Source organism: Lacerta agilis, chromosome 13, assembly GCF_009819535.1.
Source record: "Lacerta agilis isolate rLacAgi1 chromosome 13, rLacAgi1.pri, whole genome shotgun sequence".
In the NCBI taxonomy this organism is placed as follows: Eukaryota; Metazoa; Chordata; class Lepidosauria; order Squamata; family Lacertidae; genus Lacerta; species Lacerta agilis.
Genome location: NC_046324.1, coordinates 33,569,166 through 33,587,765, shown reverse-complemented (window position 1 = coordinate 33,587,765; position 18,600 = coordinate 33,569,166). Strand labels below are relative to the sequence as shown.

General features: G+C 42.7%; 1 protein-coding gene across 8 annotated transcripts in view; it reads right to left on the bottom strand.

Annotated features, from left to right (window-relative positions):
• Positions 1 to 18,305, bottom strand: part of GLYR1 (glyoxylate reductase 1 homolog) — a 41,846-nt gene extending 23,541 nt beyond the window's left edge. For 4 of the 8 annotated variants that reach the window (XM_033166940.1, XM_033166941.1, XM_033166943.1 and 1 more), the window contains exons 1-3: positions 18,194 to 18,305; positions 5,821 to 5,857; positions 4,158 to 4,237 (exon numbers count right to left, since the gene is read on the bottom strand). In XM_033166940.1, the coding sequence (XP_033022831.1) occupies positions 4,158 to 4,237; positions 5,821 to 5,857; positions 18,194 to 18,249 (173 nt within the window). In that variant the 5' untranslated portion in view covers positions 18,250 to 18,305. Of the gene's footprint in view, positions 1 to 3,303; positions 3,361 to 4,157; positions 4,238 to 5,820; positions 5,858 to 6,404; positions 6,409 to 17,751; positions 17,855 to 18,193 lie in introns of those variants that run through there. The other 4 variants (XM_033166939.1, XM_033166946.1, XM_033166944.1 and 1 more) reach the window with 4 other exon arrangements.
• Positions 18,306 to 18,600: the final 295 nt, after the last annotated feature.

Genomic DNA, 18,600 nt, shown 5'->3' with positions numbered 1-18,600 from the left:
CTTATTTGCGGATGCATCTCATATTCGGGCCAATATGGTAAATAAAATTAAAATTATGTGATGAGGTAACTAGGGCTTGGCGATGTTGGGTTTTCAACATTGTGGCATATCACCAGCCAAACACCAAAGTTTGGCGATATACCACAATGCTGAAAAAAGCTGCATTGGCCCCAGCCAGTGATACGCTGCGTAAAACTGCCGCATTCTTTGTGAGAGCTGAGGCGCTTTCACCCCCATCTGCTGCTCAGCCAGCAGAGCCAGCCCCGAGTCCCCTGCTGATGGTGCTGGAGCAGCAAGGACCTTGGGGCTCCATGGCCAAGCTCCTTCTTCCTTTGCTGGCATGGGGGGAGGTTGAGCTACCTTGCTCGCTTGACCCCCAATACCCGAAGACGGACCAAGTGGCAGAAGACAAGTGCACAGAACCTGTCAGGGTCCGTGTGTTTGAATGCCTTCGCCCGTGACTCTTTTCTCCAGTGAGGGTTCATTCACCCGAGGAATGATGCAGCCCACCCTCCCAGGCGAAGCCACCCTATCCGTGCCTTGCAATGCTGTGCCCGACAGCAACCAAGAGCTTCTACACTGCCTGGCTGCCTTCCACCAGGGTGGGCGGGCTCCATCTTTCTGGGAGGAAAGGCGCAGCACACCTTCCCGGAGAAGGCAACCGGGCGGGGCTCTCAGTTGGGAAGGGCAGGCTTCGCGCTCCCCAGCTGAGCAGCCCTGATCCCGCTTTTACTGGTGTGCAAGCAGGGTCAGGGCTCTCAGCTGGCGAGGGGCGGGAGCACTTTAATGGAGCCACCATCTTGCCGCTGCTTTGTGCAAGCCGGTGGCTCCATAAAACTGGTTGGCTGAGGTGAGGGCAGCAGCTCACTCCTCAGCCAAGCAGTTTAAAGAAGCAGAGGAAGGAACAAGGTATATCGGCACCTCACCGATTCAGCTTGATTCTCCCTTTGCTGGGGCAGAGTGCTATAGGGCTGGTGAAATTGCTGTCGCTTGAGTCCCAGTTAGTTTGTTTCTCCCTCAGTAGAGGGAGGTAACTCAATTGTGCATCAAGGAAAGCTGTATGAATAGCACCTATCTGCTTATTCTGAAAAAGGGAACTATGGAGAAGAATACTAAGGCAAGCGTAGCACTAAAGCCCTATATCTAACTCTGAATGTCTTATTCAGCAAACCTTCAAAAGTTATGATTTCTCAAGATTCACAGACACATACTTTCAATAATATTTCTGCTAGAAACTTAAAAAAAATGAATAGAAAGTTGTGTGTCATATGAGGTTCCTAATCACACACAGAGAACTGGTGTGGCGTAGTAGCTAAGAGGCTAAACTACGTCAGGGCGACCCTGGTTCAAACCTTACCTCTACCATGAATTCAGCCTAATGATCTCAGTCTCCCCCCACTATTTGCACTTTGGGGATAATACTGATCTACCTTACAGGGTGTCTGTTAAAGATCACAATAAGATAATGCATGTAAAGTACCTTGAGTAGTGAAAAACATCATATAGTTTTTGTTTAGGCAAGTTTTTAATGTTTGATGTTTTATTGTGTTTTTAATATTCTGTTGGGAGCAGCCTAGAGTGGCTGGGATTATTTGTTGTTGTTGTTGTTGCAAATATTATACAAATGAGCTGTAAATTAGTTTGTCAAAAGGTACATTCTTTTTTTCCCTTGACTACTTCAGGTTTATGTTGTTTTTCCTCAAAGGTATAGGTGGAGAGCACTTGCCTGAATGCTGCTTCATTACTGAAGGTACTGCTTTGTTTCCATTACAGAAACTGGAGGAGATAACCAGGATTAACAGAGCATTATCACACTTCGTCAGATGGTAACTAAATTCCCACTTAAAGTGAATGACTGTGACTCAAAGGCTCATCCAAGGATTAGACACAGGTCACAAAGGGCCCACTTCACTGAATGCATTTTTTTAAATAAAAAAAAACCTCTTTTAAAAAAATCCCAGTTATGTGATAAGAATAAATTCTGCATCATATAAATTCTTATTTCTAATTTAATAATTTTATATACTGTCCTTCAGCCAAAAATGACAGGACAGTTTAAAGTATACCGGTATATTTACTTTGCATCAACTCTCCTGTTTCTATAAACACAATAAGGGCTAGAAACTTACTTCACTTGCTTCAGGAAACTTTTTTTTTTTTTGCAATACAACGTTCTATGCTCCCCTCAAATTGCAGCACACAGAGCCCTGCTTATATCTTGCCTTTCCCTTATACATAAGTTGTAGCCTGTACTTGAATGATAATATCCACTGCTCAGCAGACAGAAATCATTCAACAGGACATGATTAATACATTCCTCAGAGCTTGCTCTTTAGCCAACCTCCTCCACCGAATTATATTATAAACTACATGCCTTACTGCTGTTGGTTTGGTACATCAACGTTTTCATTTGCAATCTGTTCATTAATCTATGCTGGAACTAAACAGCATTCCAGACCATTTGACCCACTTTTCAAAAGTTTCCACTGCAAATAAAAGTATATTGCAGTTTCTCCCTTCTCCATTTTTGTTCCCATCTCATGATGTTGTCTTATATCTTACTTGCTCTTCACCATAAGCTCCCACAGCAGGTTACAAAAATATAAAAATGCAAGGTTAAAAGCAGTTTAAAGAATTTACAAAAAAAGGGTGCCTAAGGGTGAGGAATATCAACAGCCTTGAAGCACTGACAGGTATGCCCCAATTACAGTGGTGCCCCACTAAACGAATGCCTCGCTAGACGAAAAAACCGCTTTCTGCCTTGGTGCTTCACTAGACGAAAAAATCGCTAGACGAAGACACTCGCAGAACGAATTATTTTCGTCTAGCGAGGCACCACTGTATTAGAAGACATATACCTGGCTAGAAAATAAGCACACTCTCAGGTTGCACTGTCAGTCCAAATATTTAAGCTTCAGAAAAAGCAAGTCTAAATAAGGGGTTTATGCTATTGACTAAAGCATAATGTGTTGAATATAGACACAATGGCCCAGTTTTTAAATGAAATTATCATTTGTGGGTGCTTACAGCATCAGATCATTGGTCCATATATCTCAGTAGAAATACTTTGTATAAGTGCAACCTGCAACAAAATGTAGCAAGATGGAGTTCTTTTTGTTCACTCCCCATTACATTTCTCCTTCCACAGGGTTATCAGGTTTTTATTTTTCCTCCTTCAACATTTTTTATCACTGAATACTTATGGGGATGTTTGGGGGATTTCCCAAATCCCTTTGCTGTTTTTTTCCACTGAAGATTACTGAGCACCCGCAAACCTCTATTGTATCTTGAATCTGCTAATACCTCTCTCTTGTACGTGGTTGATGCAGTTTGGGCTCCAGCTCCTCAAGCACGGGAAGACTTGAAGCAGAAACAGAGGGATGGATGATTATGATACAATATAGAAGGTGCTCCTGGGATTGTTCACGCAGTTCCCAATGGGCTGTGCAGACCAAAGTGTTTGCAAAATCCATCATGAGGCAAATGCCTGATCCCTTCCCTTGGTTCTCTGTACATGCCACAGAGGTCCCTCTTTACTTCCTGCTCCACTTGTTTATGGAAACCAGAAGACTGAATTTTGCAAATGAAGAAGATGGTCAAAAATGCCTGCCTTTGACGGGGGGCAGGGAGAGAAAGAACTAGACTGCTTTTCAGTTTTTTTACGCCAACCAGTTTCTTCCTATTTCACTGGACTTCACTGATATCAACTGCAACAATATTCAATACGTAAGTCTGACTTTCAAATTAACAACCCGTACATTAAACCTGCAGCCCTCCAAGTATTACTTGACTAGAATGCCCATCATCCCTGACTACTGGCCATGCTAGCTGGGCTGATGGGAGCTGAAGTCCAACATCTGGAGGGCCACAGGTTCCCCAGCCTTGATATAAATATAAATCCCAATGCCAATTACATGCTGTCAAATTCTTCCTAATGCAGGGAAAGTGTATGTGTGTTAAACATTTATGATGTCTAGGTAAGCTGGTACATCAGCTTCTTCAGCCTTGACCAGCACATAGGCTCTAGAGGTTTCTGTTGCTAGCTAATAAATTAAGACTATTTTTGCTGGTCATGAAATTGCACTGTGCCAGCTTTTCTACAAAGGCTCTAAAGTTTAAAAATAGATCCCCCTGGCAGAAAAGAAGTGGGTACATACTGATCTTCAGTCCCAAAAAACTTCACAAAGAAGCACTTCTTCCCACGAGGCTTCTTCAGGTCCTTAGGCGGGTTAACAATCTGAGAGAGAAACACAAGAAGCCACAATTAGAGGTAATAAAAATGGAACTTTTCAAACATCCCCCCCCCGCTCCAAAATCACTGCGTGTTTCGGTAAAGACTGTTGTGAAACAAGATTTTTTTTGGGGGGGGAGGGGAAATACCTTGTAGCTAAAGGTATATTCACGCCAGAAAAAGAAGGCCCATGTTCCTGAGTGCAGTGCTACTCTTAAAACTTTGGGCTAAGCTGTCTTGAAACATTGCTCTATTACAAAAATGCATGTATCATGTTTTTACAGGTATATGTAAAAATACCTCATTCTGAGATTTTTCTGGAAATCAATATGTCAAACTACTTGTGTAACAGGTTTTAGGACTCTGGGTCACTAGGACGTACCCTAACAACTTGCACCACTCATGTCAATCAACGAGCAAATGAGGCTATCTGTGCACTGTATTATGCTGCTGACAGCATGATGCCTCGCAATCATGCCAGTTACGTTGATATTGGCTAAGTTTAGATGGTAATTCTGCAACAGGTTTTGCATAGTTAAGGACACCATACACAACACAGCATCGGGACAAACTAATTATCCCTAGAGTAACAAACTGATTGCAAGGTAAATGCTACAAAAGCACCAGCTTTTCAGGAGATAAATCCAGACATTTGTCACACTCGTCAATCATTTATCCAAGTGAATGGAAGCAATCAAACACTGTACTAATCGGTGATATATCAAATCATGAAATAAAGTAATTGCAGTAACTGTGCCTTTAATTCTAGCGCACAGATACTGAATTGATATTGAAACTCCCACATTCAGCTTCTCCTACTAATATTTTGGTAAGATGTTCCATTCTTTTATACACAGCAGAACTGTGAGAGGCCAGAGAATGAAAAACAGGCTGACAGCATTTCTGAAAGAGAATCAAACCCAAGCAATGAATTAACAGCACAAGAGAACAAGACTGAGTAGCTTTGTAAGGTACAAATGACATGGGCACAGCATGCCATTGAGGCAACTCCTTTTCACTGGCCTGACTGAACTGATTAACCTCTACAGGGCCCCCAAGAGCCTGCCCTCGGCAATTGCAGGCCAGGCCAACTATGTGTGATTCCACCAGCATGGCATCTCTTAGCACATAATCATGGAATTTCTGGTCGATATTATTTAGGCCTAAATCTGGAGCTTTTGCCAAAAAAAATACATTTACAAATAAATCTTTAGCCTTCAAAATTTTCCTTCGACTGTTATTCATTGTCATTTGAGTGAAAGTCCCACTGAACTCAAATGGGACTTATTTCATTCATAAGAATGAATTGCACATTTTATTTGAGGGTGGTGTCAGGGCTTATTTATAAAGAAAGGGAAAGCAGTTTTTCAGAAAGACAGAAAAAAGGGTTAAGTAGCTACATCCAGGGATACAATTGATTTCAAAACCCACCTAAACTGATCTACACTCACTTTGGTTTAATGTAAGATGCTGTGGGTCAACTGATAATTGCGGGAAATATAGATCACATTGCATTTGACATTAATAAAAATATGTTACCCCAATAAATAGAACACCAAAAAGTAAGTGAAGTGCACACTAGAACTCACCTTTCCTGGCCAAGGAGGATATCGGCCCAGCTTCCCCCTATAGAAAAACCAGAAGTCAGCCAATGTCTATGAAAAACAGCAGCAACTCTTCAACATTCTTCACCTATACAGTACTACTAGAAAAGAAAACCGAGAGCAATTTAAGGGGGAGGGGAGTATGACTCCAGGCAATATTCTTCCATGGGTGCTAAAGAATGTCCACTTCCCTGGAACTGAGGCAAAATATCGCTAGTATCTTCTTGAGTGTATGTTCCCATGCATAACAAGTTGACTTACAAACCTATTCAGACTCATTTGCTGAACTGCCTGCAAAATCAGTCTATTTTTAATCATCAAATTTCCCAGCTTCTTCACCTGAAGGGAATTCCTTTTTGCCACAGGCATTCAGGTCAGTGGCTATTTACAATCCTTGTGACAAGCTTCCCAAGGGCAGATGTCAGTAGGACAAATAAAGCAACCAGAAAAATAAAGCAACCAGAAACATTCTTGATTTTCCTAAATTTCAACTACCCCCTTTTCATTTCTCCTGCATAAATTAGTTGCATGCATGTTTAGCTTGCAGTGAGTACAGATTGCCTCTGGACCACACCAGGTTGAATCTCATAACTGTTTTATCCATCAAATCCCAGATCAAAGCTAGCAATTCCTTAAATGCACTACTTTTCAAATTAAAATAGTATCTCTTGGGACCCACAATATCTGAAACCCCAGATCCAAGAACTGCTCACATTTGACCGTTTCCTCACAAAGAGAGCTGCCATATATGGAATAACATTAACACCTATCTACATGACATGATTATACGTATATGAAAACTGAGCTCCCCAAAGCACATGGTCTCATCTAGACATGTATTCATGACAAAAGACAGGCATGTGAGTTTCAAGTTTACAGCTTACAAAATTCTCCACACACACCATGTTGTACTCGTTAGATACAGGTGTTCATGTTATGCCCCATCAATTTTCTTTCATCACTAAAACCATTAAATCACTTCCCCACAGAAAATGAAGGGGGGAAACATGTTACACATGCTCACAGCATCACTAGACCCTTAGCTTAGGTAGGGTGAATGGTTTTATACATCTTCCATTGTCACAGAATAGAAATGGCTTAAAGTTAAGATTCTACAAACAATAAAATATGAGTTAATATATAAGAATAACATGTAAGAATACTTTGGCCACCTCATGAGAAGAGAAGACTCCCTAGAAAAGACCCTGATGTTGGGAAAGATGGAGGGCACAAGGAGAAGTGGACGACAGAGGAGGAGATGGTTGGACAGTGTTCTCGAAGCGACTAGCCTGAGTTTGGCCAAACTGCGGGAGGCAGTGAAAGATAGGCGTGCCTGGTGTGCTCTGGTCCATGGGGTCACGAAGAGTCAGACACGACTGAACAACATCATATAAGAAGCCAATGTTGTGCCTTCTGGATGTTATTGGACAATGGACACCAATTCCCAACATTTCTGACCTTTGGCTGTGGTGGTTGGGGCTGATGGAATTGGGAATTCAATGACATCTTAAGTGCAATACACTGGTGACCCCTGCCTGGAGGTCAACTGGGAAAAGTACTTAGAAAACAGGTTTTTAAAGGGTAGTGTTCAACTCAATTTTACTCAGAGAAGACTCACTGAAAATAATGGGCCCAACTTAATGACATTCATTAATTTAAAGGGATCTACTCTGACTAAAACTTTGTTGACTACCACCCCAAACCCCTGCATTTTATTTTAGGCAATATACATGTCTGCTCCCCCCCTTGGGGGAAAAGGTTATCTGCAACATTTTCTGACCATTTTTACTAGGACGCACTTAAGAGAATAGCCCTAAAATCTAAGTTTGTTTCAGGCTCGTGAAAGAATGTGCATTCTCATTAGCTTCATGTATCGAGGTTCTCTTTAATGCTGCTAAATATGGAAACCCAATGATTTTCTCATAAAAGAATGTGCTGCAGTCACTTTTAAGTAACTTATTCTTAATTGTTCATGCAACTACTTTACATGGAAGGGAAATGGAGTGCACACAGCAGTAAGGTACCTCAAATGCTGGAACTTGTCAGAAATAAAGGGGCGCAGGATATGTTTTGCCCTACCTATTATATGCCAATAGTTCACTGTCTGTTTGTTATACCATTTCTAATAATAGTCCAAGCAGAGAAAATGTTGGTGTATAATGTACAATTGAAAGACCAAGTCTCAGAGGTCCAGGTGCTATTTTTTTTACTTGAGTACAATCTGAAAAACATGTTATACATACTTTGCAATGTCTATTCAGCTTCTTTTTCCATGATGGCTCCACAAATCATGTCAATATGTTGTGGATGTTTTCCCAAACCTTCTAGGGCCCAAATTGGGCAAAGAATATTTAGGGTTTTGCCTCAAACTCTTACACAAACCAAATTTTGGGAACAGGTAGGTAGCCGTGTTGGTCTGCCATAGTCAAAACAAAATAAAATAAAAAATTCCTTCCAGTAGCACCTTAGAGACCAACTGAGTTTGTTCTTGGTATGAGCTTTTGTGTGCATGCACACTTCTTCAGATACACTGAAACGGAAGTCACCAGCCCCTTAAATATAGTGAGGGAGTGGGGAGTGGTATTACTCAGAAGGGTGGTGGGAATGGGTGATCAGCTGATAGGTGGAAAACCTGTTGACTGTTAACAACTGCAATTTTTACAGGGTCTTACAGGGAAAGGCAAGGGGTGAGATGGCTAAAGATAGCTTTGTCATGTATAATGAGATAAGAATCTAATGTCTTTGTTCAGACCAGGTTTCTCCATGGTTTTAAGTTTGGTGATTAGTTGCAATTCAGCCACTTCTCTTTCCAGTCTATTTTTGAAATTCCTTTGTATTAAGACAGCTACTTTGAGATCTTTTATAGAATGTCCTGGGAGATTGAAGTGTTCTCCTACTGGTTTCTCTGTCTTGTGATTCCTGATATCAGATTTATGTCCATTTATCCTTTGGCGTAGGTTTGGCCTGTTTGTCCAATATAGAGAGCTGAAGGGCACTGTTGGCATTTGATTGCATACACAATGTTGGAAGATGATTTTGGGAAGAATTTTTAACCCAAGCAGGAATGGAGGGTTGTGTAGAAAAATAATAATGCAGAGATTACCGGTAAGTAATCCCCTGAGGTAACCACAAAACACTGCAATAATGGTCCTTATTTTGTAGTCTACTAGATAATATACACAAAAGATGTTTCCAATGAATGTTATTCACAATATCGAGGCTATTGCTTATATTTATGTTGCCTTTTCTTGCTGTCTACAAAATCCATGTAAAACAATTTATCATAAAGCTGGTTTTAAATTTATATAGTTTAACACACAAGATTAAGGCCTGTTTATCTGAGTTTAGATTAAACTGGCACAGGCAAGCCATATTGCTAAACTCAATCAAAATAGTCTGTTACCATGACTCCACAGGCTTGTTTACAAAAAAAGAAAGAAAAAGCAATAGTGTATGTTGGGCTTAGACTGCAAGAGAAAAGATATAGACTTGGGACTAGATTGTGCCTTGTGTTTGCAGAAGAGGATGAGTGCCTATGGAGGCTCCCCCCAAAGCGAAGGGAAAGCAGAAATATATTGGCTGATTCCTCTTCCCCCTCCTGCAGTTCCTCTGATACAGTTGTCAATGTTTCTTTTGGAGCAGCTTTTCAGGGGACCCAGGACAGGGAAGAAGTAAATGGCAGAAATCGCTTTCCCTCTTCCTACAGCAGGAGCATCCAGTGCCTTGACTCGACTCACAGCAACTCTGGATCCTGTCCATACTGTGTAAAATACTAAATAATAAAATAAATCATTTAGTTTTCTTGCAATATGAAACACCTGAGGATCCACTGCCAACCCAAAGCTTAAGCTCTCTTACACGATCATATTTCTAAACAACAGTTTGAAGAGCTTTGGTGACAGTTTGCACACTTGGCCATCATAAGTCAAGTTACAAACCCCATGGTAGGTCAAGGTGAAAATGGCTAGTCAACACAGGAGAAAGACTAATAGGCATGGTTGGGCAGGGGGAAAGGATTGCCAGTCATTAGGTGGCAGAATCAAATTAAGCAGCAAGTCCTAAACAATGGGGGAAATGCCATAATTCTTAGCCTAGACCAGTGTTTCTCAAACCTGGGTCCTAACTGTTGTTGGGACTAGAAGTCCCATCATCCCTGACCACTAGTCCTGCCAGCTAGCTGGCGACCCAAGTTTGAGAAACACTGGCCTAGATGATCAGGCCCCTCATATTTTTCAAATTCCACCAACAGCTATAGGTCAAGCTGTGCACTTTAAGGCTGCTTAGAACTGGAAATTGACAACTGAGATAGGCTAAATTCACTGGATTAGCCAAATATCATACTTTATTACTATTTGAGAAGCAGCAATGTGGGTTTTCCAGATAATTTTTAGTTAGAAAAATAATGATGCCTTAAACAGAGCATAATTTGATTTTGAATATTTGACTTTAAGTAAATAGAAATACACTTGCAGCCCCAAGTTGATATGAATTTTAGGTTTGGCTTTGATTTTAACTGCACAGCCAATCTGATGAATTCATGCTTGGTTTGTATTTGTATTTTACCCATTTACAAAACAAAATATACTCTTCCATTTTCTAAGAATAATCACATGAAAACCATTTAATTACAACTTTGAAACTGCCATGCAGAAAACATGTTTGTCTAATGTTACACTGACATCAATTAATGAATTTTACAAAGCAATGAATTTTTAGAAATGAAAGTATTTCAGCCCTGCATCATTGCTGAGAAGTGAAACTGACACCTCCTAGACAATTCAATATTATACAATATGTAAATAGAAGTCTTGCAATCCAAATCTTGCTATGGTTTCATTCATTATTAAAAACTGGTCCAACCCCGATGACACCCATGAATACATGATTAAATAGGTAACAATAAAACATGCAACAAAATAGCCAACCGGCAGTCAGCAACATTCAAGCTTAATTTACAAAAACCTCAAGAAAGAAGGCAGATGCAGGGTTAGATATGAGAGGTGTATATAGGTACATAAAAACATGGAGTCTTTTTTATACAGGTCTCATACAGTAATCTACAAGTTTTAGCTGGTGGTATAAGCCAGCTGTTATTTGCAGATGACCAATGACCTTTTTTCCCATGACTTCCAACAAAAAGCAGCTCTGTAGAGAAAATGTGTCAGTTTCTCCCTGCTTTTCAGTACCTTCAAACTGTAACACAAAGAGTTCTGATGCTTCCAAGCCTATGAAAACACCAACACAAAGTGAGCGGCTGCTCCCTTCCCTCAAATCCTCTGCACAAGTGCAGGAAGATTTGAGGGAAGGGCAGGTGTGTATTTCCTGCTTGGCACAAAACAAACCCCCCTGCAACCAAAATACAGGGGAAGAGGACAAAGGGATTAATTTCCCTTTTACACAAAACTTATTGAGAAGCAATTTTGCCCCAACAAAATATAAAAAGCTGGTGGGAATTAAATTGGGATATAAACATTGAAGAGAATAAATAGAATTTTTTATGAACCAAAGCACCATATAAATATGTCAGCAAATCCTAGGGAATAATCACTAAAAACTGCATGGGTGTTATTTAACACTGAGGGGCCTATCTTATACACAGCCCAATAGCTCTCTCTTCTGTTGCAGAGGATGCCAAATTATAGGTACCGGTACATACCAACATATGTGGTGGGAATGTCCACAAAAGGTACAATTTTGGAAGAAAGTTTTAAAAAGGTTATCTCAGATTACAGCTCAGACAATTCCAGTAACACCAACATTAGCCTTACTTAATTTATATATTCCAGATATGGACAAATTAGCAAGTAAGGAATTAATAACACATTTATTAACAGCAACTAGAACGGTTGGCATGTGGCATATGGCATAAGCAGGCACTATTCATTAGCTTTCCCATATTACTCTGCGTTTTCTAAGTTGATTTATTGAAGAATTCATTTTACTGGTTTATTGAAATCACTGATTATTATGTACTGTAAAATAATGTTTAGTATTTTACTTCCCAAGTGATCCATTTTTTTTGTTAGTCATGTCATGTTTTATTATTTATGTGTGTACAAAAAAACGCAGGGGAAGAGATATGTGCTGAGATTTGAGTTTGTGGGTGTGCTTCAATTAGATTCACAGTTGCCAACAGCAATCTGGCAAGTGCATTTGTGGAACCCTGACTTCATGACACGGAAAATTCATCTTCTCCTGCTAGTGTAGGTAGAAAAGTTATATCAGAAAGCACAAAGGGAAATGAAAACAATTACCTTTCTTCTGGTCTGGAAGACAGACAACAAATTTCCCTTAGGACAGGCTTTTCCAATCTGTTGCCCTCCAGAAGCTGTTGGACTACAATGCCTATCATCCCTGCTGCTGCTTACTTCACTGATACTTCTAACACCACTCCTTTTACTGGCTTTGCTGTCCATAAACCAAGAGTGGAGGAACTGTGTGGCCCTCTAGGGCAGTGTTTTTCAACCACTGTTCCGCGGCACACTAGTGTGCCGCGAGATGTTGCCTGGTGTGCCGTGGGAAAAACGTCCCGGCCGTTGTTGTTGCCTTCCTTCAGCTAATCAGGGTCAGCCCTCGCGTTTGTACACAGAGCCGAAAAGAGACGCCGGCTGCCTCAAAAGTGCCTCCCTCCTTCCTTCGCCCTCCCGCCAGCCAATCGTCTGCGCCCTCCGGCCTGCCGGAGTTCCCCGCCTCCTGGGCCGTCGGCGTGGCCCTGAAGGGGTCCTGCGCTCCGCACGCGCCTTGTCGCGAGTGGGGTTCCGAGGCCAATCGGATTTGGGAACTTGGGCTGCTCCTAAGTGGAGGGAGAAGAAGTCCGGTTGCAGCTTCTTTCCCAATAGGAGTGCGATCCCGTTAAAGTGACTGGGAAATGGGCCAACGCGGGGTGAGGGGCGGGGCCGGCAACGTGCTATAAAGGCGCGAAGGCGTGTGTGGTGATGGCGCTTGGTGGCATGCGCGTGCGTGAGGTTTTGGCGGCGCGAGGAGGACGAGTTGGTCTCGCTGCCGCCGCCGCCGCCTCCCCCGCAACCTCCTCGCTCGGCTGCGCTGCTCGGCCGACGCCCTGAGGGGACATGGCGGGTAAGTAGCGGGCACGAGGCAGCTCTGGTGGTCAAGCGAGGGAAGAGGTTTGAAGGCGGCAAGAGGGAGGCTGGAGCGGTGGCAGCGGTTTTCTGAAGGGAGCCCTGTCGTCCCCGAGTCTGCAGGAGGAAGGAGCAGGCTCGCTTTCTGAGGCTGCCTTAGCGGAGCTTCCCTTCGGGAAGGGCTTGGCCTGGGGCTTCGCTGGAGGGCGGAATGAGGGGCGCTTCTCGCCGGCTGGTTTGCGTTTCTGACCCGCCCTGAACTAGTGCAACAGGCAAATCAACAACCATTCTCTCACCTTTTGTCCTGGCCAGCAAAAGTATAACTTTGGATGCAGCAATGGATCTGCCCCACTGCTGGAGGTGGGGCTTGGGGCTTTCTGTGTCCATCAGTGCAAACCTTATGCATTGGTCATTCGTTATAGTTTTGGAGCCTTAACAATCTTATAAACAAACATCACTAATTTTCCTAACTGAAAACTGTGGTTCTGAGATGCTTGGACACACCTGCCCAATTTGTTCAATGTTGCATCATACTGTTGTCATTTTAAAGATCATTATTTAAAGGAGACCAGGGGCTGAAGTGGATATTTTTGAAGCACATGCTTTTGTTTTTATAACCAAATAAATTATTGTGAGATGCTCAGACTCTTAAGTTTTACAGACTTCACCAGAAGTGATCCTGCTCTTTATTATGTTCTCCCCCAAAATAAAAGCAGGGAGGGAGGAATAAAAAAAAAAACCCAAGGAAGCCTAATTGCCAGAGGAGGAGCTAGCTGCTCCAGCACCCTAAGCAGCACACATGCTGTGCACCGCTGGGGGGGGGGGCAAGTCAAGCGTCCCAGGGCACTGCCCATGGTGAGGGTCCCAGGGGGACAGCACGGTGTGGACAACCACTGCCGTGCACAGGTATGTGGACAACCACTGCCGTGAATTGTACACAAGATCATCACAAAAAAGGGAAACACCACATTGGCTGGGCTCTCAAGTGTGGCATGGCAGTTAATTATATCATGTCAGGATGTCTCAGGAGCTTCTCCACTCATGTCTTTGTCACAAAAAGTCACTCAGGTACAAGACTAGAGTCCCTCAGACCTTACTTGGGGCTGGACTATATTTTGAAAAAAATATGAACAAATTCCTATGCCCCACAAATAACCCAGAGATGCATTTTAAATAAAAGGACAGGTTCCAATTCTGTAAAAACACGCTGATTCCTGGACCATCCGCGGGCAGCATTTAGAAGGTGATTGGGCCACATCCGGCCCCCGGGTCTTAGTTTGGGGACCCCTGCTCTTAAGTCCAAGAATTATAAAATACTTTCTTTGTGTTTATTTGATTCCTATTCAAGAGAATTACTTTATATATAGTTAATATAGGCACAGAGTTAATTTTTTAAACATTTTCTAATGGTGGTGTGCCTCGTGATTTTTTTCATGAAACAAGTGTGCCTTTGCCCAAAAAAGGTTGAAAAACACTGCTCTAGGGGTTACTAGACTACAATTTCCATAATCTATGGCTACTAGCCATGCTGGCTCATAGAAGTTAGAGAAGAACAAAGTTGTTCTACAAAGTGAGCACTACACTTTGTAGATCCAAAAGTTCAAGCAAGCACCAGTTTTTGAAAGTTTGTCATGGGTCACATGTAGGGAACATACCTTTCCCCCTACTTTAGTGATATTAACAGCCATTAGACAAGTCCCCGTGTTAATCTTGGACCTATTTACAGGGCTAGGAAACAACATGCCTGCCAATAAGAAAGCATAGCAATTAAGGAAGGGCCGAAAGCTGCCATACTGGAAGCAAAAGACCAAGAATCAACATTGGCATACAGAACAAGCAACAACCAAGTTGATTGTTCCCCACCCCCCAAAAAAACACATTAGCTGACAATGCAAAACTTGAGAGCCCCTTCTCTAACCCTACTTCCTCAAGGGATGGAGAGAGAGAAGTATGAGATTAAGTTGAGAAAGATGGGGCAACAATGTTAGGCTGGCATTCACTCATTCTGCTGCCATCCCTCTTTATAGCATACAGTAACTCTCACTATTTGGTGATCATCTAACATACTATATTAGCACATGACTAAATAATCAAAGTCTATCCACAAAGCTACATGTGAATTCCAACTTGAACTGATATTTAATGACTTCACAAGTTGAGTACAACAGCCAACACAGACTGGAAATGCATCATCTGAATAAATCACATTCTAGCTACTCTGTTAGCAAGTCAGATGAGAAATCTGAGGTGGTTATTGCCAGGATTGTATAATTAGTTTTATTTGGAATATAAACTAATACAAACTTGCAAGTTGAGTATATAGCTATTTGTTTCAAAGTTAAAACAAATACGTTTAAGACCACCTTTTAGAAGAATAATTAGCAGAAACACTAAATGAGAAAATGCTTAATAGAAGTCATTATTACAGCAAAAAACAATAGGAATATGTTTTCTTCGCATGACAGAGGTACCTGCCAATAAGCCACACTTATACGCAAAGAGGAATAAATGCCAAAGTTTTCCAGATTCTCAATAGCTGCTCCCAAAATTTTACCGTTTGACATGTTCTCTTGGGAGCAAAATCTGTGTACTGTAGTTCTAGTGGTATATGACCCACCTTGAGGACACAAAAATAAATTGCTCAGTGGCTCTTGAAGTAAGTCATATTGCTCAGACACCACTGCTCAATGAAGACAGGTGTTTAACTACCAGAAGCAGACTCACTACTTGCTTGGCATTCAATGGCCTTCACCTACTACCCTGGAAAAAAACCAGGCTTCACAGGCCCAGATAAAAAAATTCATAAGTCTTGCTTCCAGTTCTGTATTTGTGCACCAACTCCAGCACAGCCACATATAATTACTGGCTCCTTCTCTTACAAAAGGTGGCCATTACACTGGCAATTCCAGATGATTACCCCATTTGGTTCTTCAACCCTAACACAGCCAAGCAATGACACCAACCCTGCATTTAAGCACCGGCCTAGAAGCCATAAAGGGACTAATGCATAAAACTGAGTGCATAAAATTCTATGCTAGTGAATGAATGGGCTGGCAGAGAAACCATCAGATGAGGAAAGTGCCCACCCCCAGCACAGAAACACAACAGTTTGCTGCAAGAGTGAGACCCTCCATCTCTTTTTCGCCAGTCCCCAGAAGGCTAGTAAACATTTTTTCAGACGAGCAATGTTATTTCCAGAGTATCCTCACTGTGGGATTTTCAACAATCACGTTGCGCTTGTTAATTAAGAACATAATTTGAAGTTCTGGTTTTTGAAAAAATATTTTGGGCATATAATGAAGCGACAGCCAAAATGTATCAAATAATTTTATGGAACAGCTCCTTTGTGGCTCTTAGTGCATAATATGATTGTGGGAAGTCACAAAGGAGCAGGGAGAAAAGGTTTTGAATTACTCATTGAACAAATTCCAATGCAGCTCAACTTATTTGCCCACTTCTAAACTATGCTTTAACAATAGCCACACATTCTGTTGTTATAACATTCTAGAAAGGATCCAAATCTAGAAAGCATTTTTTGCAGAATAACTACTACACTTCATTATGATTTAAACCTGGTTAGCTGTTGTACTGGGGGCAGGTTCCTTGGTTTTTCAAGTAACTCGATTCGTAAAGTGTCTGCATTGGTGATCTATCCCACAAGACGAAATGAGAACAAAAATGAGAAAAAGCTTGTGAGGACACTACCCAGTGCACACTTACATGGAAGTATGCTCCCCTACACTTACTGGAACTTACTTCAGAGTAAATATTAAAAGGATTACAATATAAAACCTGAGTTTAAATCTTAGCTCAGGACTAACTCAGTGGTGTTGGCCAAGTCACAACCTCTCCACTTCAGATCCTGCAAAGAAGAACAGCAGCAACCTGAATCACAGGGTTGCTGTAAAAAATAAAATAAAACAGTAAGACATTTGTGCATTAAGCATGTTATTTAAAATAACTCTCGTTATTAATAACTTTGTGCATGACAACTCTGCTTTAAGTACTCATTGCAATTTACAATGATTTCAACATGTCAGATAGCAGTACAACAGTAAACAATAGCTTCCAGAACTCTCACTGAATTTAGTCGGTCCAATTAAAAGATCACTCATCGAGCCACATAGAGCTCCATTTATTTAACAGTAACTTTGATTTGAATTTTCAAAGTACTTTTAATTAATTCATTATCCTACAATCCTTACAATCTTTGCTCCATTCTGGAATATGTCAGTGCCATTATCTCAATGCTGTCTAAAAACTAAAACTAAAGGAAAAAAGTAGTTTGCTTAAGGCTTCAATAAATTTGATCCTAAGACTTCCTGGCTCACACTGAGTGCTGGCAGGAATTTATTCTTGGCTCCATTTCAATTACCAAAAGACCAACCCAATTCGCCCCACTATTGATGCGGAATATCCCTTCCTCACAAGTTTGCCAGCTTACTGAGAATATTACACTCACTCCCCACCCCCACAACCAAGTTTGCCTCTTTACCTCAGTTTCTTTCAGTAGAAACACAGAAAACAAGAGGAGGCCCAACCCTTTTAACTACTCAAGTTCATAGCTGTCAACTTTTCCCTTTTTCTAAGGGAAATTCCCTTATTCCGAATAGGATTCCTCGCAAGAAAAGGGAAAAGTTGACAGCTATGCTCAGGTTGCGTGTTTAGGAAACTGTAGTGGCCCCAATATGGCTACATTTAATGGAAGCCATGGGGTGGTGTTGCAGATTTAACTCCTCCCCATCTCCCGACCACCCGGATAATGTTACTCGTCTTCGTCTTTCTTCTCCGCTCCCTATAAGTCGCAAACCACCACCACCAAATTACAACAGCTTACCTTTTTCAGTCTCTTAAAAGTGAACTCCTCTCACGCGCAACATGCCCCAGGCCGCGCCGCCCTTCGAGTCGAGTCGCCCACCGCCACCTCCAGCAGCCCCCCTACGAAGCGACTTCCTCCCCCCCCCCTTAAAGGTGGCAAATTTCCCCTCTAGGAAGGTGGTCGGGAGGCCCGTCTAGCCCCACATCCCGCCCCAAGTCCTCGCAGGGCTGACTCGCCCGTGCCTCCTCCCACAAGGCGAATCCGTGTTTGTGCCTGAAGCGCGAGGAAAGGGGGGGGGGGGAGAGAGATGTCCCTCCTTCGCAGGGCTCTGCCCACAAACGGCGGCGATGGCCGCCTGCGGGTTTACAAGGTCCAGGCCAGAAGATTCAGCTTTTCCCGTTTCACCCCTTTCTAGAGGGGAGGCGCCCACCAACCGCCCCAGTGCCACCCCGCAACTCACCACACCAGGTCTCCGAGCCGCAGGTTCACAGGAACAGCAGCCGTAGCCGCAGCCATTTTCCTGACCCGGCCGGCACCGTCGCTGTTGCTGCTGCTGCCGCCGCTACCACCTCCTCCGACGCCGCTGCCACAGCCGACGCCGCCACACCCCTCCTCAGGCTCCCCCTCCTTCCGCCCCTCAGCAGCCAGAATTGGCAGCGACGACTATCCCTACTGCTATTCCTCTTCCTTCTCTCTCTCTCTCTCTCTCCCTCTCCCCTCTGCCGCAGAGCCTACCGGGACACTGGCTGGCGCGCGCGCAGCACGCACTCCGTCGTCGTCGTCGCCCCCTCCCTCCTCCTCCTCCTCCTTTCCTCAACAGCAGCAGCAATACAAAGACCGATAGGAGGCGAGAGGAGAGATGGATGG